Source organism: Maniola hyperantus, chromosome 26 (assembly GCF_902806685.2).
Source record: "Maniola hyperantus chromosome 26, iAphHyp1.2, whole genome shotgun sequence".
Classification (NCBI taxonomy): domain Eukaryota; kingdom Metazoa; phylum Arthropoda; class Insecta; order Lepidoptera; family Nymphalidae; genus Maniola; species Maniola hyperantus.
Window position 1 is genome coordinate 4,143,699 of NC_048561.1, and position 25,997 is coordinate 4,169,695.

A 25,997-nucleotide genomic window follows, 5' to 3' on the forward strand; every position below is an offset into this window, starting at 1 on the left:
TCTTCTTCCTCCTCTTCAAGCAAAGCGCAAATTACAGAAAAATTGTTCATGTTCACGTCTACCTTGGTAGCTGCGGCAAAATCAACTGACCACCTCTCCGCAGGGACGCTAAATGCTGCGTCGTGACGCTGCGTTGCGGCGCATACCGCAGCGTTGCGCGTCACGATCGCCAGACCAAAGCTTCAGCGAGCTGCACGTCGCGGCACAGAGCTTCAAAATATCATTTCTATCATTTTGTATGGCGCATATCGCACTAGAGCGGCGCTGCACAGCGCTTCACCGCGCGTTGCCGCGCGGCACGGCTGGAGAGAATATTTTGAAGCGCAGCGAAGCGACGCGCAGTGCAGTGACGCTAGTGCGACATACCCAGCGGCGCGGCGCGGCGCTTCAGTATGCGTACGTCGCTCGAATAAGATACATGCGCATCTTGTTAGGTATTTAAAGTACAGGCAAGAATCGGCAAGATAGACCTCAAAATAAATAACGTAGGTTTAATTTTTGGCACATGACGTGTTCCTCATGCTCTTAGAAGTATATCCTCAAAGGTCCCAACCCCTAGGATGTCGGCTTCCTCCCTTCCCAGTGTCTAAGTGCCAATTTCACCGACAAAACTAAACGCGATTAGTTCACGCTAAACTCAGTTTACGCACATAACTGAGTTTAGGGCCATAGTTTGCATTTCACCGACGTCAATTAAACGCAGTTAAAGCTAAACGCGGTTTAAATTCTAAACGCCCAATTTTCTACGTTTAGCTTCGTAAAACCGAGTTTAGAGAGCTGTCAAGTGTCAACTGTCAACAGTGTCCATGTCTTAAGTTATATATTTTCATACTATTTGTATTTTGTAAAGTAATCTTTGCTGATCACTATGAAAAGAGCATTGGCATTAGCTTTTGACGATAGTGATACTGATGAGGAATATATTGTTCGTCGTCCAAGATGGATACGAGAAAGAGAACAGCACTTCGACACCCTTGATGATAAGGACTTTGTAACAAGATTTCGTCTCACGAAACCCACAGTTCTGTCTGTATTGGAATCGATTGAAGACAAGCTTGAGTTTCCTACAAATATGTAAGCCCTAAAATGTTGTTCATATTGTGTATTTTATAGTTATTATACTAGGGCCAACATATTTATTGTTTATGAGCTCTTTAGCTGATTGATTGTTTGTATTGATTGATTGTTTTTATTCCAGAAATTACAGTGTAGCTCCTATTAATCAGTTGCTATGTGCTTTACGTTTTTATGCTACTGGGTGCTACCAAGTAACTGCTGCTGACTTATGTGGATTTAGCACATCTACTGCACACAGAATTGTGCACAGAGTTAGCGCTGCAATCGCTTCGCTCCGAACACAGCACATTTACTTTCCGGAGCTACCAGATGAGATCCGAGACACACAAAGAGAATTTTATGAAAGAGCCAGGTTTCCATGTGTTATAGGTGCAATCGATTGCTCTCATGTGAAGTTCATTAAATCACCAGGTAAAGCATTATTTCATTTTTCATGCATTACCTAAACCTAAATGTTTCATATTACATTCTTATAATTTTATTAATAATTAATTATTATTTTAGGTGGAGAGAATCCAGAGATTTTTCGGAACAGAAAACACTATTTTTCTTTGAATGTTCAAGCCATATGTAATGCCAAATTGGAATTTACAGATGTGGTTGCTCGATGGCCAGGGAGTACACATGACTCATATATTTTCAGTAATTGTTATAGAAGAGCTATGTTTGAACAGGGCCGGTATGGAAATGCTGTGCTTGTGGGAGATGCAGGCTATGCCTGTAACAATTATATGATGACTCCATTGGATCAATGCAATACTGAGGCTGAAAATTTGTACAATGAGTCTCATATAAGGACCAGAAATTGTGTAGAGCGATTGTTTGGAGTCTGGAAAAGACGTTTCCCAGCGATGGCAATTGGATTAGGTGTTTCAGTGCAGCATTCATTTCCAATAATTATTGCCACAGCTGTATTGCACAATATTGCAAGGAGAAGTGGTGAAACAACACCACCAGATGATAATATAATAATTAATCCAGCCTCTTGGGATGCTATATTAGCTGATGGCAATATTAATATTGCGAATATGAATGCTGCACGAACACAAAGAACAAATCCAAATCATAGAAGACGTCATGAATTTGTAACAAACTATTTTGCCCAGTAAGTTTATTAGTTAAGTTTTCCAAACTTATTTATAAATTTATTAAAAACAAGCTTTTGCCCACAATTTCGTCTGCTAGGCATTAGGCTCTTAACTTTATTTTTTGGGATCATGTCATCCTCCAGGTGCTCACTCAACTTTACCATGCAAAAATATGGCTATGTAATACATAGCTCCATTTTTACATGATTGAAGGACAAACACACTTTGGCATTTATAATATTACACTCAAAGCTAATTGCAGGCTGAAAATTATTTATTTGAGAAATTTTAAATTACCCATGCTATATTAACTTATTTTATTTTCAGATTGGAAAGATAAATTCTAGAGTCTATATTAATAATGACCGCAGGCTGTCGACCATAACATATTTCAGGCGCACTTTGGAATACTTTGGACACTTTGCCCTGGAAAAACATCATATTATTATGTGAGGTGATCTGCGCTAAGGATTGTGACCCTCATTAATGGGGATGAAGATGCCACATGTCACTCTCTTGTTTACCGAACAAACTTAAAGGAAATTAAAATTATATAACATAAGGAATATGCCAATTTCCTTATAGTCTATAGTCATAGTAGTTATAGTTATAGTAGTTATACTGATTGATATATAATATATTAAAATAAAGATAATTTTATTGCAAATGCAAAGATAAAATATTGCCTTTGAAAAAACGTTCATGACTTACTAATTGCCAGGCTTTAAAATTTCAAAATTTTAATTAAAAATAGCCTTGACCATATTTTTATAGCCAATACAATTGCAATTTGTTTTTAGGGTTCCATACCTCAAAAGGAAAAACGGAACCCTTATAGGATCACTTTATTGTCTGTCTGTCTGTTGCTGGTTCTTCTCGGTAGGAAAGGCATTCTGAATCAGTGGTAGATGCTCTAGACGATTCAAAATTACTTGTAAAAGTCTAATTGAATTAAAAATATTTTCTGTCAAGTTGACCTAGAATCATGAAATTTGGCAGGTAGGTCTTATAGCACAAGTAAAGTAATAAATCCGAAAACCATGAATTTGTGGTTACATCATTAAAAAGAATTAAAATGTAGATAACTATAAGTACCAAATATGAAAGGGCTTTACCTGTACATTCTAAAACAGATTATTATTTATCTTTATGCATAATAGATAAATATAATCGATAAATATGCTTTTCATCTAGTAAACAGATGGGTGTAGGTAGACCTATATTTGGGATCTTGTAATAGTATTTATTATAAGAATTAAATTAGGTAGGTAGTAAATGGGATGAAAATAAATTGATAAAATAATCATAAATCTTTCATTTATTGTACATTTACAAGCACTCAAATTCTCAGCAGTTCTTCAGAACAAAAGGTTACAATATCTCTCATAATGTAATAAGTTATTACAATTACAATTTTGTAGACAGCTGGATGCAAAGGCGATTGCACCCATTCAACTTTATCTATGTTATAAGTTATAACCCAGACTTAATAAATGTATTTTTGGTAATTTTTATACATGGTTTAAAGTAGACAATGTTATTTTCTTCAGAAACAGATTGTATAAAAACACTACACTCAAAAATATACAAAGTACACAAAGGATTTCTATACTTTGTGCAGGTGACATGATAGTGTTACTAGTTTATAGAAAATTCCTGCAACACTATCTGGTGTGAACACCAGTCCACAAAAGAACTGGTAACTGACTTGGGCTAGCGTAGCTAGTTACCACCCTACTGGCAAAGCCAAGTTTAGCGTTCCGGTACAATGCCAAAGGAGTATGGGTTTAATTAAAACTACCGTACCCCTTCCAGGATAGCCCGCTTCCATCTTTGGACTGCATGAAAATTTACCACCAGGTGAGATAGCAGATGGCAGTCAAGGGCTAACTTGTATCTGAATAAAAAAAAAGGAAACATCAACAAGAAAAAGAAAAACTGAAACTTCAACAAGAGTGCATAAAATAAAAAGAGTACATAAAATTAGAACTTTATAAAATTAAACAAATTAAAAGAATAAAGAGTTTATTCTTTTAATTTGTTTAACTGTATTTGTAACAGCTCTAATTTTATTTTCTCTTGTTGCAATTTTATGTTCTCTTGTTCAAGCTTCACTTTTTCTTGTTCTTCTTGATGTTGCAATATCCTCATATGAATATCATGCTCCTCTTGGGCATGTTTGTTGGTCATAGTCAGAGTGTGTATTCTTTCATTATTCAGGCTTTGACTAGTATCATGCCTCAAAACTGGCCGCCTTCTGCTTCTCGCTGCAGTTAGGCTGTGTCCCCAGTATGCAAACTGTTAGCGGCCGACTGAGTGAGCCGCAAATTTGTGGCGAACTGAAATTCGAGTGAGCTGCAAACTTTTATGAGTTAGCCGCTTATTTAGGTCGACCGACTGAATTTTCACTTTACTATTGTTATACGAAGGGAGTGGTTGTGTTGGTGACGATGGATATTTTTGAAGTAATTGGTATCTTAGAGGCACTGAAAGAGGATAAAGAGAAGCACTGGGTTCACCCTTTAAACAAGAAAAGATTGAGCATTGGACAATTTCATGTTCTTTACCCAGAACTAAGGAAATATCCAGAAAAATTTTACCAGTATTTCAATATGACTTCTCATACATTTGACGAATTGCTGAACTCTATAACCCAGTACATTGCTAAAAATAATATCACAAGAGATACAATAAGTCCCGAAGAACGGCTTACTATAACTTTGAGGTAAGTAAATAATTGACGCTTTTGAATTTTAAAAATTTTAATATTAAAAATCAGCAACGAATGTAATGACAACTTAATATTTTAATTACTAGTGGGGTGGCCGGCGGCTCCGCTCGCGTATAAAATTTTAAGTCCCGCTGCTCCCGATCCTGTAGAAAATATCGGGATAAAAAGTAGCCTACAATATCAATCACTCATGTTCTATTTTACATATCTATGCTATTTTAGGACAATTGGCTGCGTTGTTGGCTCGCTATAGAGGTACAAACAAACAAACCCACAAACATACAGTCACTTTCGCATTTATAATATAAGTATTATTCTAGTTTTTAATTTAACAATCACTTTTCAAATTACAGTCTTATTAAATTGGATTAGGAACTAGCATGGTAACATTGAGTAGGTAACCAGTCATTCGTCATCCTCAATGTGGTCTGAACCACCTCGCAATATTGCTTCTATGTCTTCTACTTCCACTGAAGAACCTGTAGAGCTATGTGATGGACTGTTTCGAGGACTTCGAATGCTGCTACTTCCAACTGGGTTGTAGTTGTTTGAGGTTGAAGGATAGTTTTGCACATTTGGCGTACTGCTTCCACTCGTGTAGCCGTACTGATCTGGGTAGTTATTGGCATTCGTCCACCCAGTTTGCATCAAAGCACCGTCATAATTATTGTGTACATTATATTTAATATTTTTAATAAGTTTCATCACTTCAAACCGAAATTCAAAGTTCTGGGTTGGGGACATTGTCTTCATTTCCGGTAAAATATTTAGTAGAAAGTTCATATCTGGGTCGGATTCTCTATTTTTATCCATCGATTTAAGTAGTGCCTCCTGAAACACAGTCATCTTTTTCTTTTTTTCATCATACATAGTGCTACTGTTGCTAGACGTCTCGGCGCTAATGTTGCTAGATGTCTGGTTGCTAGCTCTAGAAACATTCAAAAACTGCAACATATCCAAGTATGGCGTCTTACGTTTTTTTGGTGCCCCACTTCCGCTTTTGAGTGAGGAATCCTTATTTTTTTCTCTGGTGTAATAGTCGCGCAACCCCTTCCATTTTTTTTGTAGGTCTTTTACTGAAACAAAATTAACCGGTACTTCATATTCTTTCTAGATTCCTGTCAACTGGATTAAGTTACAGAAAAATTGCCCAAGAGTTTCTTGTTGGAAAATCGACAGTATCGAAAATAATAAATGAAACTGCATGCATTATATGGGATCTTTTACAGCCACAGGAAATGCCGGAACCTTCTGAAGAACTGTGGCTAGAAATAGCAAAACGATATTATAAAAAAACAAACTATCCTAATTGTATAGGATCTATCGATGGCAAGCATATCCGTATTCGAAAACCACCAAAAAGTGGATCTAACTATTTTAATTATAAGAAGTTCTTCTCAATTGTTCTGTTAGCCGTAGCAGATGCAAACTGTTCTTTTATAGCTATTGATGTTGGTGCTTGTGGACGAAATGCTGACAGTAATATATTTAAAGAAAGTGCTTTCGGCAAAAAATTGGCTCGTGGGTCTCTGAATATTCCTAACTCTATTAAATTGCCTAATTCAAATGGATTGCCCCAGCCTTTCGTGTTTCTTGGAGATGAGGCATTTGGATTGCAAAAGCATATCTTGAGGCCTTTTCCTAATAAAAGTTTAAATAAGGAAGAGCGAATTTATAATTATCGCCATAGTCGGGCTAGGAGATGCGTGGAATGTGCATTCGGCATTCTAACAAACAAATGGAGAGTTCTGCATACACCGATTGCTACTAATGTGAATACAACCATCGCTATCGTAAAAGCTGTTTGTATTTTACATAATTTTGTCATAGCAAGGGAACAAGTACAATATACACATCTTTCGCGACGTACCTCAACAACTCTTACAAGCACAAGAAGCCAAATGATTACTGTATCAAATTCTGGAAAGACAACAAGAGATAACTTTAAAAACTATTTTCTTTACGAAGGAAAACTACCCTGGCAAGAGAAGTATTTTTAAGGTGTAGCTACAGGACGAAATGGTGTAACGGAGTTTGTAAAGCCGTAAATACTACGTAGTGATTATGATACTTTATTTTATGTAGTGAGTGATGCAAGTATATTGTTGAATAAATAATAATTTTATTAGAATGGAACTTACTTTTTTTTACTTTAGTGCTTTCTTCTAAGTTTTGCCAATCATCGTATAGAATAACAGCGATTTCATTCCAACCGCTCTGCTTTAATACTCTGTTGCTGTATTCTTCACTCGACAAGTTCCATATGCATGGTCTATTTTGTATTTCCGTAATGAACCTTTCCGTATCAAAAGGCATCTTGGATTTTCTGTGGTGTGTGTGCGTAGAGATTAGTTAGATAAGCGATGCAAAAAAACACGTCCGAACACGTCGATAGCTTCTTTCCAACTGTCCGCATGAACAGTTTGAGGCAAACGGACTCACTACGCCCGGCGAACAAGCATATCGCCGTCGCCGACTGCAACCGGTTTTGCTGTGAGTCGGCCACTACGGCGCACGTAACGCTGCAAACTGCGTAAAGTGAGCGCAAAACTAGCAATCTGTGGACACTCCATTTCAAATATATGGAAGGGCGTACTAAACCGGTACGCCGCAAACTCAGTCGGCCGCTAACAGTTTGCCTACTGGGGACACAGCCTAAGTGTTGGTGCACGAGTATGGATCCTGCAATATAAAAAAAATTATAGTGCTCTGCCCATCACCTATTAAGATTACACAGTACACAGCAAATTTTACTTATCATTTTTAACTATAGTTATTGTTTGACTTTATTAAAATGTATAATGTAGTTTGTGATAAAATGGTTTCTTTTACTGTTAGCACGTAATTTTGGTACTACATTAACAAGTAGCTCCCTAATGAAAACTATTCATATTATAAATGTTCATATAAATCCTCTTGATGGAAGTTACAACTCTACCTATTTGGCTACATTTACATTGCTGTTTGGCTACCACTACTGCTTTCTATTCCTAGAGACATGAATAGAGCAGCTAATATAGTACACAGAGCAAAAATGATTAATACCTTGATGGTGTGTGATGCAATTGTTGTGCATCAGAAAAAGTCACATCAGGCTGTGCTGGTTGTTGTCTGTCAGGTAACGGGCTTTCCAATCTGCCAAGAATATGATTCATTGGCTCCCTTAACATACTCGGATTGTACTGAGACCAGTCCTGTATGAAAATATGAAGACATTATTATTTTGAACATTTTATGTATAATAATTATAACTACCTACGTATAATTATGTACCATATATACCTATATTTATAAAATAGAAATTAATGAAGAACACTAAATAATAGTTCTTGCTTGTGTGCATAGTATACTTACAAGGGTCATAGTGGTGGCCGCCTCAGTTGATATATTTTCATCCAGTATTGGTCCACTCTCACTCTCCTGAACCAATACTGTGTTACTGATATCTGAAAATTAAAGTCGTTTTATATACACCCAATACTAGCATGATGTAAGGGCCCATTTCATAGTTGAAGAGGTAGCAAAAAGGTGACTGCATAGCATCATTGTTTAATGTTTGCAGAACAATTAATATTAAGTATATCCAAAAATAAGGATTTTAAGGTACATACCACTTAGGACTGTATCGTGTTCTTCATCAGCTATTCTTACAGAAAGAGTATCAGGTTGCGATGAGGCTAAAAAATATGATTGTAATAATTACTACAATGTTATGAAAGTTGTTTGTCAGAATGGGTGTGACATATATAATAATAAATAAAATTGAATTGTCTATCTGTACTTTCGAAATTACTACCTCATATTACTGAACCAGTGGTAGATTTACTTGATGATGCCGCAATCCAAACTACTAGGTTATCACTGCTTATTATACTACATACTTATCACTGCTTATTATACTACATACTTATATTTCAATAAAATTAATACCTACCTATAACCTGAGTGTTATCAGAGTCATACTCATTAACAAAGCCTGACACTCTTGACTGAATTAACTGCAGCACGCGTTCAATGGCAGGATCGTCAATGATTTTTTTTGGTGGTCCTCCTCCTACAATAAGTAAATAATTATAATGAATCCTGTTGTTGTAGTAAGGTTGTTATTATAAGTCATGTTGGACAAACAATCTACAGAGTGAATATATATAAATTTGCATATAAAAAGATTAAAATCTTTTAATTGTAATCATAAATTAATTCACATTAATATTGTTTACAACATATTTTGACTTTTTTACTTTATTTTAAGAAGTTAAACTTTAATTATTACATCAATTGGGTATATTGTCTACAAGTTGGGTATATTGTGTACACATTACAAGATTACTAAAATAATATAATAAAATGCACATACCTGTTCCCAAAAAGTGCTGATTTTGAAGCGTCAATTTATTTTTCGCCTTTTTTTTTAGGTTTTCCCAGCAATTTTTTAGGACCTCCCACTCCCTGGGGTGCAGGCAGGACACAGTATTAAATTCAGTGGCTATTTTGCGCCACTCTTCACGTTTTTCAGCCACTGAAGCCGCGTCCGTTTTTTTATTTTCGACAATGTTGAAGTGTCTTTCGACGACTTCAACAAGAGCCAATTTTTCGCTGGCGGCAAAAGTGGCGTCTCTTTTTCTTTTTGACATAATTAACTAGTAGGTAACAATCTAACAACGTAACAACTAACAATACAAAATAAACAAAACAAAATACTATAACTAAAAAACTTATATCGATATCAATTTCAAATAAATAATTAACTAATAAAATTTTTAAAGAGAAACACAATGACAAACACCGATCAGAAAAGGATAATCAAGGATAATGAGTTGTCAAAGAGTATAGCACAATGACAATGCGCTTTGTTCTTGCAACTAAAAATTGTTAAAAAAGGGGCAGCAAGGCGCTGTTTAATGTTGCCAAGATGTTGCAAATACAAAACGCATCGAATACTTCCGTGGTTTTGTCTATGATCGTGACAACACTTCATGTAAACTTAGTTTTACTAAACGCGATTAGTTTATAGCCGGTGAAATCGGTTTGACTTAAACTGAGTTCAAATTATTTGTTTAAACTCAGTTAAGCTAAACTTAGTTTTGTTAAACTAGGTTTCTGTAGCGAATGGTGAAATCCGCCCTAAATGTATAAATGTCTCTCCGAGCGTTATGAGAAAACATCAATGGTAAAAATAATCCTGATTAAATAACTATAATATATTATGTACATATTATACCTACCTACTTCATCTAGGTAGAATTAATAGTTTCGGAAATATGCCTACCTATTGTTGTACTTGTGTTTATATTATACTAGCTTATGCCCGCGACGTCGTCCGCGTGGACTACACAAATCTCGAACCCCTATTTTAGGGTACCGTACCTCAAAAGGAAAAACGGAACTCTTATAGGATCACTTTGTTGTCTGTCTGTCTGTCTGTCTCTGTCTGTCTGTCTGTCTGTCCGCCTGTCTATCAAGAAACCTACAGGGTACTTCCCGTTGACCTAGAATCATGAAATTTGGCAGGTAGGTAGATCTTATAGCTGACATTTGGGGAAAAATCTGAAAACCGTGAATTTAGGGTTAGATCACACAAAAAAAATTAAATTGTGGTCATGAACTAATAATTAGTATTTTCAACTTTCGAAGTGAGTGACTATACCAAGTGGGGTATCATATGAAAGGTCTTCACCTGTACATTCTAAAACAGATTTTTATTTATTTTTATGCATCATATTTTTTGAATTATCGTGCAAAATGTCGAAAAAATACGACTGTAGTACGGAACCCTCATTGCGCGAGCCTGACTCGCACTTGGCCGGTTTTTTCTCTTCGATAATTCGTTCTTCTTCTGCACAACAAAGAAATAATAATCAAATCCTCTTCACTGTCGCTCATCTTGCGACGTTGTTGCTCGTACGCGAACGGGTATAAAAGTGACGCGCAAGTGACGCGAGGTGCCGCGTACTGAAGTTGTAGTGCGGTAGGCACCGTCGAGCGGCCTGAGGTGACGCGTTCTGCAGTCGGACTGAAGCGCCGCGCCGCGCCGCTCAGGTGCGGACGAACCTTAATGGTAGGTAGGGTAGTGAGTTTTAGATGGCGTCACTACAATCTCTAAGGCTTGCAGTAGGCGGTACTTTCCTGTTACGCCGTGCGGTGACGTCCCAGATGTAGCGGGAACCCGAAATGTCCGTCAGTATTATGTTAGGCGTCGAATTATTTATGAAAAAAATTACATGTAACGCCTTACAACGTTACATTTTGTAACTAAACATGCCAGCTGGTGCTTAGCTTGATAGTTGGTGCGTAGGCTGATTTTGGTGCCAGCCAGGTAACCTCCCAGTGTGCCTGTGTGCTGCTGCTCTGACTAGCAGAGGGCATAGTGGACGAGGCGGAGGTTGAGACGCGGGCGACGTGCGCGGGATTGCGTTGTCGCCCGTTGCGTCTCTGATTACTCTCTCTCCTTACAATTGAGTATGGTAGACTTGCCAACTGTACCTACAAACAGGTCTGGATACGCTCTGCGAGAACATTTTGCCGAGTACTTTGTGAGCCCTAATGGAAGCGTGCCCCGGCAAGATTCGTGCATATTTTAACTTAAAAAGGCTTTGTTACTTCCTGTACTGTAGGTATACAGATAATAAAATAAGATAAGAAAGTAAACACACCTAGTTGTTGTTTTTCTTCTCCTGAAATATTTTCGAATAATGTGTCGACAATATCCTCCCAGGCTTTGTTTCTTGCATCTTTATTTTTGTACAGTGGATCGGATGCATCCCACAATTTCTTCCTCAGGCGTACCTCATCGATAACTCGACCTGTATCCACTTCGCGATTCGCCATGATTGTACACGCTGACTGCGTCCGTTCCGCTCGACACTAGAACGCTCACTGAAGGCAGAGGCGCTCGTGCAATGGTCATAGCTATCAGCGCTGACCACGGTGCGCTCTGATAGCTACGCGTCTTTCAAAAACGCTTCCTAGAAGTTTGTATATCTCGGCCATCAGCGCCGACGGTGCGCGTGCGATCAGCGTGAGACTAAAATCAGCCTTAGAAGTTATAATGAAGAAAGGTATAATAGGCTAAAAAGGAGGAAATAAAACATTAATTTATTAGTACATGTCACTTTTATTTCATTCGCAATGCACATAAATGATAAAATACTGTGTGGAAAAATAGTAAAGAACCTGCCATGACACACAACGCAATAATAATAGTCGCGATATGAACTATTTACATGCTGAGGCAACACATAATCAATAATAGTCATCACTTAATACTTAATTGCTATTTTCTTAATACAGTTAGTACACATGGGTTTAATTGGATGAGTATAGCCCGGATAAAAAAGTACACATACTAATTTCGCAATACCCGAAACAGTACTCATATAATCAAAATGATTGGTAAAAAGAGAGGCTTCTTCATCAGATAGGAACTATCCATGATTGGTGTTGGTATAGGCGGAAACTGGAGTATTATCTAGTTATTATATTATTATTATATTATACTATATATAGCTCAACAAAATACTAGTTATACTATATATAGCTCAATTACCACTCACTCACTGACTGACTCATTGACATAATTGTTCTCCTAGAAAGAGACAGAAAATGATATTATAATGTATGGGAGATATGTTCAGAAGTGGGATTCGAGTAGGGAAAAATTATGACATTTCAGAAAAACAAGATGGCGGCCGACCTGACTTTTGTAACTTTTTTGTTTTCCAACCGATTTTGTTACAACTTGCAGCTCTTGTAGATGTTAGTAAACGATTTTTAGAAAATGTAAAAAAAATTGGAAAAACAAGATGGCGGCCGAAATTTTCAAAAAATTTCCTCCTGTAAAATTTTGTATGAAACTTTTTTTTTTCACTTATGGATTCATATAGAAGACAAAGATTCCTTTAGGGCAACATATGGAGGGAGCTGATGATTGAGGATTTCGGAGACGGGTGAAGGGCACGCTCGAGGTATCGAAGATAGGTGAGAGGTGCTCGACCAAATGTCATTCGAAACCTCATCCAATTGCCAAAAATTTAAAAAAAAAATTCAAAATTCCGAAAAAAAGATGGCCGCCATACAAATTTCATCCGCGTCCATCTCGGAGGGTATGAAAGATGGAAGAGTGGTTTCTTGGCAAGAGATTATCAGGATCCGAAGGTCTACTCGATGGGTGGAAAAAAAATTCAAAATGGCGGATTTTTTTTTTTAATACAAAATGTATGACTTTTTTAAAATTGTTCAAAATGGCCATTATAGACCTCGAGAGCTGCTTTAGCAGCTCGAGCAGCGAGCAAAATACTAGTTATACTATATATAGCTCAATTACCACTGACTCACTCACTCACTGACTCATTGACATAATTGTTCTCCTAGAAAGAGATAGAAAATGATATAATAATGTATGGGAGATATGTTCAGAAGTGGGATTCGAGTAGGGAAAAATTATGACATTTCAGAAAAACAAGATGGCGGCCGACCTGACTTTTGTAACTTTTATGTTTTCCAACCGATTTTGTTACAACTTGCAACTATTGAAGATATTAGTAAACAATTTTTAGAAAAAGTGAAAAAAATTGGAAAAACAAGATGGCGGCCGAGATTTTCAAAAAATTTCCTCCTGTAAAATTTTGTATGAAACTTTTTTTTTTCACTTATGGTTTCATATAGAAGACAACGATTCCTTTAGGGCAACATATGGAGGGAGCTGATGATTGAGGATTTCGGAGACGGGTGAAGGGCACGCTCAAGGTATTGAAGATAGGTGGGAGGTGCTCGACCAAATGTCATTCGAAACCTCATCCAATTGCCAAAAATTTGAAAAAAAATTCAAAATTCCGAAAAAAAGATGGCCGCCATACAAATTTCATCCGCGTCCAGCTCGGAGGGCATGAAAGATGGAAGAATGGTTTCTTAGCAACAGATGATCAGGGTCCGAAGGTCTACTCGATGGATGGAAAAAAAATTCAAAATGGCGGTTTTTTTTTTTCATAGAAAATGTACCTATGACTTTTTTAAAATTGTTCAAAATGGCCATTATAGACCTCGAGAGCTGCTTTAGCAGCTCGAGCAGCGAGCAAAATACTAGTTTATACTATATATAGCTCAATTACCACTCACTCACTCACTCACTCACTCATTGACATAATTGTTCTCCTAGAAAGAGACAGAAAATGATATAATAATGTATGGGAGATATGTTCAGAAGTGGGATTCGACTAGGGAAAAATTATGACATTTCAGAAAAACAAGATGGCGGCCGACCTGACTTTTGTAACTTTTTTGTTTTCCAACCGATTTTGTTTAAACTTGCAGTTATTTTAGATGTTAGCAAACGATTTTTAGAAAAAGTGAAAAAAATTGGAAAAACAAAATGGCGGCCGCGATATTCGAAAAATTTCCTCCTGTAAAATTTTGTATGAAACTTTTTTTTTTCACTTACGGTTTCATATAGAAGACAAAGATTTCTTTAGGGGAACACATGGAGGGAGCTGATGATTGAGGATTTCGGAGACGGGTGAAGGGCACGCTCAAGGTATTGAAGATAGGTGGGAGGTGCTCGACCAAATGTCATTCGAAACCTCATCCAATTGCCAAAAATTTGGAAAAAAATTCAAAATTCCGAAAAAAAGATGGCTGCCATACAAATTTCATCGGCATCCATCTCGGAGGGTATAAAAGATGGATGAGTGGTTTCTTGACAAAAGATGATCAGGATCTAAAGGTCTATTTGATGACTTGAAAAAAAATTCAAAATGGCGGAATTTTTTTTTTCCGCTGACTCACTCATTGACATAATTGTTCTCCTAGAAAGAGACAGAAAATGATATAATAATGTATGGGAGATATGTTTAGGAGTGGGATTCGAGTAGGGAAAAATTATGACATTTCAGAAAAACAAGATGGCGGCCGACCTGACTTTTGTAACTTTTTTGTTTTCCAACCGATTTTGTTTAAACTTGCAGTTATTTTAGATGTTAGCAAACGATTTTTAGAAAAAGTGAAAAAAATTGGAAAAACAAGATGGCGGCCGAGATTTTCAAAAAAAATTCTCCTGTAAAATTTTGTATGAAACTTTTTTTTTCACTTATGGTTTCATATAGAAGACAAGAAATCATTTTGAGAAAAACATGGAGAGAGCTGATGATTGAGGATTTCGGAGACGGGTGAAGGGCACGCTCGAGGTATTGAAGATAGGTGGGAGGTGCTCGACCAAATGTCATTCGAAACCTCATCCAATTGCCAAAAATTTAATTTATTTTTTTTAATTCCGAAAAAAAGATGGCCGCCATACAAATTTCATCGGCGTCCATCTCGGAGGGTATGAAAGATGGAAGAGTGGTTTCTTGGCAAAAGATGATCAGGATCCAAAGGTCTATTCGATGACTTGAAAAAAAATTCAAAATGGCGGATTTTTTTTTTCATACAAAAATTTTTATTATTCAAAATGGCGATTATAGACCTCGAGAGCTGCTTTAGCAGCTCGAGCAGCGAGCAAAATACTAGTAACAATATATAATTGGTTGCTAGTTGTTTCACGGTTTCAATGTCTTGATTACTGTATTCGCTTTTTGACATGAAAACGCTTAGCTGAAACAAATTAAGTACTTCAGGAGACGCACGGTCCTGTAGGTCACTTATTATTGAATCTTGAAGAGTATATCTCTCTATAGATCTTTTGACATCGTTCTTTTGCCCTTTCCTTTGTCTTTCTTAGTCTCTCGTATTTTCTTTGTCTTATTTAACTTTTCTTCATGTTCTTTTTGTTACTCGTTCTTCTCTGGTGTGTCTGTGACGACACAGCATTTTCCTTTACGTTACGTTTTTCGTTTTTCTTTTCCAATCCATAAAGGGTTGTTTTATATTGCCCGCGGCCGCTATTATCAGCGGTGGAGGCTGCTTTAAAAGCTCCATTTTTCACAAAGTGCAAGTTGATTGTAATGGCGTCGCGTCGGCGTTCACGATAAGTTTTCTTGTACACGAAGTTTTGTTTTTCTTTTCCCAATAGTTATTTACGTTTTTTGCCTCAGCGCCATGTCATGTATTGCAATTAAACGAACTTTAACTGTTTAATCATTTATTATAAGTTTCACATATTAGTTAATAGAATAAGTTCACACAACACGACTCCATTACCATGTCTACAATGGCTGCCGGAACCGGACATGGCATCGATTTGTTGCCACACCTGACCACGCTATGGAATTAATGCGACAAGCAGCAAAAAATTCATGACATTGCAGAAATGAAATTGGGACGGATTGTGCGATTCGTCAAATACCTCGTTTAGCACGCCGACCAGCTCTGAACGCTCGTGAAATAAGAAATGAGTTCACGAAATACTTTGAAAATAATTAGCAATGTTTTGCAGTTTCCAGACCGTATGGTCAGATGTCCAACAATGAAACAGTGGTACACAATAAAACATTGTGAAATCTCTAAAATGCGGCGTTGCCAGATTGTGCATTATATTGCGTTAGGACACTCTCGTGGACCCCCCGCCCTACCCCAGTTTGCATCGGAGTCGCGTAGGACCAGACGTATCTGCAGAGCATTTTAAATATTTTCGACAAAAAGTAAGTATTTTCTGCATTCTTTATAGATTTTTCATTAAATATAGATATTTTTCATGATTACCTAGCAATAAAGATATTTCATAGATTGACTGCATAGATCATATGTTAAAGTGTTACAATTTAGTGAGAAAAAAGTTGAGGTTAGTAAAAAAACCTTGGTAGTTCACAGTGAAACAGTCGTATAATGGACACAATGAAACACTGTTTCAATGTGTACTATCTTGTTTCATTGTGTACCATGACACGTTATATAGGTACACACATCTTTATTGTTGGTTTATTTCTGTAGGTATGTAAATTTGGTTACAAGAAAGTATTTTACTTTTACTTAACATTAATCGATCTTATTTTTCGTTTAAGATGGCGCGTACTAAAGCTATAAAAAGAAAGAAAGGCGTACATTCAGGCGAAAATATGCTCCGAGCTATTCTAATGCACAGGAAAGGAAAGAGCTTGAGAAAAGCTGCACAAGAGTGCAATGTATGTTATCCTACGCTATTTCGATACGTAAACAAATATAAGAATATGGATGATGCATCTTTACCAGGTCACAGGTTTACTCCTAACTACGAAGTTAATCAAACGTTTACAGTCGAACAAGAAACATCACTTCAAGAATAATTATATCAAAGAATGTGCGCTAAAATTTAACGGATTATACTCCAAGGATGTGCGCCGTATTGAGATATGTTGTTGCCGTAGCGTAGGTAATAATTAAATGCGGCAACCGTGAAAGATGTTTATTCAGAGCCGTCTTATGATCTACTCCAGCTTATGGACTAACAATACCAATAAAGAAATCTTACATACTATTGTTTTAATCTTATTGCTTAACTACCTAACCTACATAATTTTGAATCACCTCTCTTTCAATCCGATGTGCAGGCAACCTACTTCGATATATTGAGAAGTTGCATTTTTATGTTACAGCTAATATGAACATGCTACGTTTAAACTGACAATTCGTACATATTCAGAATCATATAAACTGAGCAAGGTCTTAACTGTACGTCAGCTCTTCATACTTTTGTTAACCCTACGTAGGCATGCCAAAACCTTTTATGATCCTGAATTTGGCAAGAGTAAGCGTAGGTTTGACAAAGTCTGTCTAATTGAGCCGTGTATGATCAGACTGAACAACTTCTAAAATCAGTGAATTAGACCTTGGAACATATTGAGGTGAGTACTATACAATTTTCTCAATTTAAACTACTAATTTGTTTTTCAAAATTATAGTTAGAAATACAAAATCTGTGATAAATAACCTACGATTTAGTACGTTGCTCACAGTTGTTAGTTTAGTTTAGTGGCGTTGTTAGTTTAGTTTAGTGGCGCCGGCATTTGAGGTGGGGCATCTTGTACTAAGGTATTTACAAGATGCCCCAGCTATCACGGTGTAAGAAGCCCCATTTTTAGTGTCACAAAATAATACGTATGTTTTACATTTTTTCAGAAATGCCACGTAATTATGTAAGATCTACTTTCCGGGCATCTTGGTCTGAAACTGAACATATTCAACAAAACAGAAAATATACAAAAACGGAAGTTGATTGAAGAAAAGAAGAAACCAACGAAAACATGTCAACCTTCCAACCCCCATTTCACCCGGGGTTGTTTTAATCTTGAAACCGTTTCCTAGCTGACACCTACATTCTAGAAAGAACCTACCTTCCAAATTTATTTTTCTTAATTTATTTTTCGGGAGAATCCCGGAAATCCCACGGTACATATCAAAAATCGTGCCGATGAACTACGCCTGGGCATTAGACTGCGTGGGCACACATAGGTTGCACCCTATATGAGTCATATAGTTCCAATACCCGCTAACTCCACTTTAATAAAAAAATATGACTGTCGATGGTTCCACATAGTCTATGGACTTTTGAATCGATCATCCAAATAAATTGTATGCCAAGAACCGCTAAATCCCAAATAAATTTGACTTAAACTTTTTAGTTGTTTCCAAAATCCGCCAGCTCCACTATACATTTAGGTACAATAACCGCTAAGTCCGTTTTCGACCAATCACGATGCGCTATTCCACAGCGTGTAAGATGGCGATTCAGTGAGAAAGCTTTGGTTGTTGTGCTACTTAAAATTGCAAATTTTAGTTAAAATTATGGAAGAAATGACAAAGAAAGTAGAAAAAGCAGCTCCTAATAAAGGAAGAAAACGAAAAAGTCAGCCAGATTTATGGAAAAAGAATAAACTGAAAGAACAAAGGTACGTTAAAAGTATGGTCGGTTACTATGGCTAGTATAGGCTATACAGAGTGTTTCCTGTATAGACGTGTTGACAGTGTTCAACAAGTATATACCTACATATCCTTATATATATTTTTTGAATTATTTACTTTACGATCCTATTAATATTATAAAATATGTGAATATTTCGATACCAGAAATTTCAATTGTCGTAAAGGACAGGCCTGTCCATGTCTTGAAATTTCTGGTATGTGTTGAAATTTCTGGTATCGATTTGTATATTTGTACCTACTTTGGTTATTTATTTTTACGAGGACAATAAAATGTATGATGTTATTAATATAATTTTTATTTTTTTCTATTAATATAAAAGTTTGAAACTTACAAACATACATACTTTACATTATAAATAATAATAGGTAGATATAAAAGTTTGTAAGTTTGAATGTTTAGTTTTGACTTGAGTTTGAGTATCAATATTTATTTTTCAGGTACACGCCTCATGATTTGCCTGTTTTTCCAAAGTGTAGACATAATACGAAAAGTTTGAAGTGCGGCTCATTGTTAATGGGTGACTTAATGAATATACATAAGCATTTTTACTTTAAAAAAAATAAAATACACCAAGATAACTTTATTTTGAAGAACTGTGTGACAAAAAATGTTCAAAGACATCGCCCTAAAGATGGTACTGGGTGCTTGAAAAATATGAGTATAACCTATTATCTTTACAAAAAATCTGACAAAAAAAATGTGCGTGTCTGTAAAGAAGCATTTATGTCTATTCTAAATATAAAAAAAGATAGGATTTGGGGAGTCTTACGAAGATCACACAATTCTTCCGGCGCATTAGCAAAAGAAACTCGAGGTGGTGATCACCGATCTCAGGAAAATGAAAGCAAACGTGTTGCTATAAACGCATTCATACAATCGTTCGAATGTAGAGAATCACATTATTGCCGAGGAAAATCAGCCGAAAGAATGTACCTGAGCAGTGATCTCAATATTAGAAAAATGTGGCTTCTTTATAATAGTAACGCATCGCCAGAACATAAAGTCAAGGAATCATTTTTCAGAAAAGAATTGAATTTAAATTACAACATTGGTTTTGGAAACCCACGTACTGATGTATGTTCTCGTTGTACTGAACTATTAGAGAATATGAAGGTGGCTAAGACTAATGAAGAAAAACAGTCTCTAATGATAACTAAACGAGTACACAATCTAAAAGCTAAAGCTTTTTATGCATTATTGAAGGATGACGACAATGAAGTGATGACACTATCTTTTGACTGTCAGAAAAATCATTGCCTCCCAAAACTACCTGATCAATCAGCCTATTTTAGCAGGCAATTTAATTTTTATAATTTCATAGTTGTTATTGGCAACTCTAAAAGTAAATTGACAACTGAAAACGTTTTCAGTTACTATTGGTATGAAACAGAGAGGCCAAAAGGATCCAATGAAATTTCTAGTGCAGTTTTCCATACTTTAGAAAACCTAAATATACCTGAAAATGTTAAAAAGTTAAGACTATTTGCAGACGGCTGTGGTGGCCAAAATAAAAATTCAATTTTAATTGGCATGTGTTCCAAATGGCTATATTCGCACGCACCAACTCAGCTTAAAAGAATGGAAATAATATTTCCAGTTGTCGGTCATTCTTTTCTCCCAGCCGATAGAGTTTTTGCCAAAATAGAAAAGGATATTCGAAGAAAAGAAGTGATCATGGAACCACAGGAATATGTCGAAATTTTAACTCCATATGCAAAAACTTTTCACTTGTCTGAAGAAGTACCCGTACTAGATTGGAAAACTGAAACAAATGCTGCTCTCAAACCTCCGGGTAGTTGGCATTTCAGCTTTAATATTTCAAAGAGATTTTTATTATTTAAGGGAAAAACTAATGTTGCTATTCAAGGAGAAGAAAATTATAGAAGTGAAATGAATGTCAAAAAATTAGTTACCAAAAAAGGTAAATCTGTATGCAATATAACACCTACAGCATTACCTGTAGGAATGACAATGAAAAAGGAGAAGGTGTATGATGTTTGCAAATTACTTCAAAAACACTATGGAGAAAATTGGCGGGATTTACCAGATTTAAGTTTTTACTACACTGCTGAGCAGGCTTTTCTTAATAACAACAATGAAGATCAAAATAATGACAATGACTATGCGTGCGAAAGAATAGAAGAAAATGACCAATTTGTTTAACTTTCTTCCTTCTCTTCTATTTTTGTGTTTCTTTTATTATTATAATAGAAAAAATCAACGAAAAATAAACACTGGTTTTTAAACATCCTGTATCGAATTATAAAGTCGGTTAGGTACAAATCCCGCTAAATCCACTAGTAGTTTGTTCCAAAATCCACCAACTCCAGCAATTAATTACAAATTCCGATAACTCCATTTTAGTTACACAAAATTTTTTTTTTATTTAATTATAATTACGTATGAGATAGTTTAAAAAAAATCAAATAATATTAACAGATTAAATAATCAATTTTCAGTGAGTAAAGGTATTGATTTCACTATGAAACCGATTTTTGCTTACACTGAAAACAAGTGTCGCGTGGAGTTAGCGGATATTGGAACTATATGACTCATATATGATCATCTGCTGTGTCCGGCCTCTCTGGTGACATCATCGCCCATTGCTAACTGGTCGACTGAACTTATATCGCCTTATTAGGACTAATTGATACATCGATCAAAGAAAAAACCGGCCAAGTGCGAAACAGACTCGCGCACTGAGGGTTCCGTTACATACATACATACGTTTTATTTACGGGTAAAACTCGATTCTGAAAAAAGGTTAACCCTAATTTAAGACTGGAGCCCAAAATAAGACTCCACGTCTTCAAGCTTTTAAATTAAGGCTCAGCCCAAAAAAGGACTCGAGCCTTTTTTCACGAGTGAGCTCTTTTTTAGACTCTTCCGTTAGCAGTTAATGGACTAAGGTCGAGGGGTAATGTTCTCAATGGTGTGAGGTGTGTGAACTGGGCCAGCGTGGCAGACTATGGCCTAAACCTTTTTCATTCTGAGAAGAGACCCGTTCTCAGTAATGAGCCGGCGATGGGTTATTGTGCACGACGCGCGGTGCCTTTATTGAGTGATTGTGCTACGCAATAGTGAACTTTATTAACCTAATAATAAGAACCTTGTAACTTTGAATTGTGTAGAATAGTGTAGTGTTTTTGTAAGTGTATTTAAAAATGCTCCATTGTAACTATTTCGAAAGCGACCCGCGTGTTTCCCCGAGGCCCGAAACTGTTTGTTTGCATTGTTAGAATTGTTAAAATGTACCTTCCGATGTAAGTAACAATTTCACAGAAGGGCCCGTTTTCTGCTCAACGGGATTCCCCAAAAGCAAAATGTAAAACAAAGCAATTTGTAAAAATAATATAGCGTCCCTACTTCCCAGTCTCACGCTGCCTACCATACGATAATATTTCACGGCCAATGATAAATAGGCGGGCACTGGACCCGGCCGGCCATTCCGTATTAGTCTGCGAACAAGTTAGAAGGGCAAGGCAGCCTGCGACTGGCCTGAGGGGTTATACCAGGATACTAGTGTTTCATTATAACCTCCCTGGGCCACCAGCCTGCTCAAGAGCGCTGCTCTTCACCGAGTGGAGACTGAGTCACCTGACGACCCTGGCAGTGGTGAACACCGACCGGCGAGAACTAGTGCACGTTCGGGGCATCCCGAACAGTTATCATGATTATTCATCCTCTCCTACTCTCATACAATCCGCCAAATGTCTTACATTATCAAATCTTGTTGACACCCTAATAAAAAAGGACACTCCAATTTAGTGCTATCCCACGTCTTGTGGGAGTGTGCGCTGTACGAGGACCTCCGGTGCGCCCTGCTGGACGGGATTGTTCGCAAGGAAGAGGGTCCGGTAGTAGTGTAGAAAGTCGATTCTGGACCACCCCGGGGGTCCGCGAAAAAAAAATTGTCCCGCCCACAAAAAAAGACCACCACCATTGGCTCTGGATGTTCGCCGTTTTTAGACCATTGGCTCAAGCCTAACCTAACCTAACCTAACCTAACATATATCGATCGGGTCGTTAGCGGGAAACTAAAAGGGCAATTGGAATCTCCTACCACTCATCTAGTGAATGATCGCGTGCGAGGCTGTAGGTACCTGCTACCTACGCTAGCTCTAACAATGAGTACCGTTTGACTCTTGTTTTTTTGCCCTTTCCTATCAGTCACTAGTCTATACACCAGCTAATGTATAATTTTCTAATCAAACTTCTATAAGCGAGAGTTTTGCCGTTTTGAACCGTTTGACTCAGGCCTAACCTAACCTTACCTAAATTTACGTAAGGCTAATGAGCTGTATCACTTATTACAATATGCGTAAATTTATTACGCAATTAGTATAAAGATAGCACGCGTCAAAATAACTTTGGAATGTCCAAGGCGTCACTTTCTCATTTTTTCATCGGGGATACAAGGTACCTGCTCCGGCGCCAGGGGGTTTTAACAATGCCCCCCGCCCCTTATCCCCTCACCCGTCGATCCATGCATTTCTACAATTTTGTCCTTAACCGACTTTAAAAAAGGAGGTATTTTTCTGTATGTATGACTGTATTTTCATAAAATGTTTAAATACGAGTTTATCATGTTATCACCATATTGGATGACTGATATTGTTTATAATGAATAAGTAAATTAGAATTTGATAGCAATGCATTTCGTAGAAACTTAACCCAAGCTTTTATGATAATGTGTTCTCTTGCAAAAATATGTGAGATGCTCTCTCGTGTCAGTTTAAAATATATTTATTATCTCATTAACAAAAAATTAACAAAATTCACGATCGATCGTGTCGTTGATTTTTTTAGTTAGTCCACTCAATCTGTTTTTATCGCCCATTAACTTTAGGTAGATGCAAAAACTGATATCGCATGCAGGTGTTTCAGAGCATGTACATTCGTGTTTGTTTCGAAGATTTATAATCCCATTAAGAAGGACTAACAAAAAATTAACCCAAGCTTTTATGATAATGTGTTCTCTTAGTAGATACAAAAAAATATGACACATGCAGCTGCATGAAAACATGTTGACTCTTGCCTAAAAAGATGTGTGTATAAAAACGCACCATTGTAATTTTGTGTCACAAGTTTACTCGGTGCCAGATCGTTAGGATCAAATATCAGTGCTATAAGTCTTAAATATAAATCACCCGTCTAGAGCGATTGTGTTGTGAATCTACATATTTCCATCCATCATGACGGTAAGTTTGCAATTTTAGCGGTAACTAGGATCTTTTATAAACTTTTATAAATTTAAGTAAATATTATAATTAGTTTTTGTAATTCTATTAGTTAAAGTATCACCTTAATCTTATGCACTATTACCTTTTTATTTCAGGACTCACAGGAAGAATTCACTTACAAGCATTACTACTATCCACTCAATGTGCCAGATGATCAAGATGCGAGTGATTCCACATTAAATAATAAAAAGACTGCTTCAAAAAGGAGCAAACCAACGGAGCAAAACAATATAGATGTATTTTTCGAAAAACCAAAGAAAAAGAGGAGAACTACTATTTCGTCATCGGTAGCTCAAGCGACTGATGGAGGTCTATCCTATATCTCATCCAATGATGGTGATGGTGTCAGTGCAAGTCATCTCATCAAAATAGATGTCTATGACATGAAGAATCTGGAAGGGGTTTTACCTATTGATTACTGGAAATATGCAGATTTACGATTAAAGTACTACGTGAAATCAGACGCTGATAAATTTTATCACAGCACGCGAGATATTATTTACAACATAACAAAGCAGATCGCAGGAAGACATGATTGTAAAAAATATTTTATCGACAGAGATAACAAGCAATAACTACTAACTATACTTATAAAGTATGGTTTAGCTAGCTTAGGATCATAATGATCGGTGCATACACATGCGTTTTTTCTGATAACTGCCGAAGCCGAGTCCCCCCACTCTTCGCCGATACAACAAAGTATAAAAGTGTTTTGCTTCGAAATACGAACTTCATATTTCATTACACTATGTCCAACTACACGATGTCGCCTCAACTTTGTGAACTGAACGAGACCATTTATGACGAAGAAATGGTTACAATATGTGAAGAAGTAGAAAATACAGTAAATTTGGAAGAGATAGAAGATGAAAATTGGTATTCGCAATTAGATAGAAGTCCATCACCATCACCAAGTCTCTACAGCCCTGTTGACTTCGCTGGGAAGGAAGATGCACTATTTGGGATACGAGGCCCCGCAACAGATGATGAAGAAACTATGCAAGATTCGCTCCATTCGCTCTCATCACAGTGTACACTTAAGTTATAGTTATGGGTACTTTAAGATTCATTTTTAATAAAAATGTTATGTAAGATTTTCATGCAAATAAAACTATAATTTTTCAAACCATTCTTTTTTATTTCATTTCTCTAAAAATAAAGTCTTAAACATATATTGTAACAGTTGATCATTATACAAAGTATTATCTGAAAATACATTAAGAAATTGTGACATTGAGATGTCGTTATATTTAAAATATATATAAACTAAACAATACATTCCACAAAATGAGCTGAAATAGTTTTGCAGTACTTTGTTGTTATGAATCCACTTCTTACAGTTGGTTTTTAGAAACATTTCATGATAATCCATTGGTTTTCGACCAAACGAGTCAAAATATTCACCGACACCATTAGTACCCACGTATATCGCTACCCAGTGAGATCCAGGTTTTGTATCGGGGTCTAAATTGGATATTAAATAAGCTGGTGGTGTTAAATATATCGGTATCTTATTAGCTGCAAATACATTGAAGTGAATATTTGCATCAATTTTTTTTAAATAGTTTTCTATCTCTTTGGTATCCATTGAAACTTTAATTATAAATAAATTAAAATGTAAAATAATCTTCTTTACTGAATGGATGGTTAAGAAATGACTTAAAAAGTAAATATCTCCATTTATATTAATTCTTAACTGTTGTAGTCTAAACTAACGTCTCGATTTTTATTAATTTCAATTACGTTATCAAACTCTGCGTATACTATGCAATTAACAGTTGTGGTTAGAGCTTTTTCGAATCGAACTTCAAATCTTACACTACCCCGTTTAATAAGGTTCCAGTGGGAGTTTGAATTAGCAGATAAATCAGGAGTTAAATCAAACGCAAACAGACAATATCCATTTTTATACTCTTCCTTAGAGACATCATTTCCATCATTCAAAAAATGAATTCCTGTTCCCGAGAATAAAGTATGGTATGCACTCGTGAACATATCATTATCAAAAGACGGTGTTAATGTTTTTGATG

The 25,997-nt window shown here is 36.4% G+C and overlaps 3 protein-coding genes, 2 long non-coding RNA genes and 1 pseudogene across 6 annotated transcripts in view; 4 read left to right on the forward strand and 2 right to left on the reverse strand.

Annotated features, from left to right (window-relative positions):
• Nucleotides 1–18,260, forward strand: part of LOC138404206 (uncharacterized) — a 43,257-nt gene extending 24,997 nt beyond the window's left edge. Inside the window, exons 2-4 of one of the 2 annotated variants that reach the window (XR_011238228.1) lie at nt 16,262–16,466; nt 16,827–17,645; nt 17,920–18,260. This is a non-coding gene — a long non-coding RNA (uncharacterized lncRNA). Of the gene's footprint in view, nt 1–16,261; nt 16,467–16,826 lie in introns of both variants that reach the window. The other variant, XR_011238227.1, reaches the window with a different exon arrangement.
• Nucleotides 240–4,436, forward strand: LOC117994104 (putative nuclease HARBI1). Its single transcript, XM_069507566.1, has 4 exons — nt 240–1,074; nt 1,199–1,488; nt 1,582–2,182; nt 2,493–4,436. Exons 1-4 carry the CDS (start codon nt 869–871, stop codon nt 2,503–2,505), a joined length of 1,110 nt encoding a protein of 369 aa, XP_069363667.1. The 5' UTR covers nt 240–868; the 3' UTR covers nt 2,506–4,436.
• LOC117994186 (uncharacterized) lies at nt 4,525–7,288 on the reverse strand. Its single transcript, XM_034982075.2, has 2 exons — nt 7,038–7,288; nt 4,525–5,972 (listed from the first exon to the last, which is right to left on the reverse strand). Exons 1-2 carry the CDS (start codon nt 7,210–7,212, stop codon nt 5,302–5,304), a joined length of 846 nt encoding a protein of 281 aa, XP_034837966.1. The 5' UTR covers nt 7,213–7,288; the 3' UTR covers nt 4,525–5,301.
• LOC138404217 (uncharacterized) lies at nt 4,525–7,554 on the reverse strand. The gene is made up of 2 exons (XR_011238241.1): nt 7,282–7,554; nt 4,525–4,978 (listed from the first exon to the last, which is right to left on the reverse strand). It is a non-coding gene; the product is annotated as an uncharacterized lncRNA (long non-coding RNA).
• Nucleotides 4,616–6,675, forward strand: LOC117994184 (uncharacterized; annotated as a pseudogene).
• Nucleotides 18,261–21,284: 3,024 nt separating the features above from the next.
• Nucleotides 21,285–25,687, forward strand: LOC138404191 (uncharacterized). Its single transcript, XM_069507604.1, has 2 exons — nt 21,285–23,925; nt 24,063–25,687. The coding sequence occupies exons 1-2, from the start codon at nt 23,920–23,922 to the stop codon at nt 24,540–24,542; spliced, it is 486 nt and encodes a 161-aa protein (XP_069363705.1). The 5' UTR covers nt 21,285–23,919; the 3' UTR covers nt 24,543–25,687.
• Nucleotides 25,688–25,997: the final 310 nt, after the last annotated feature.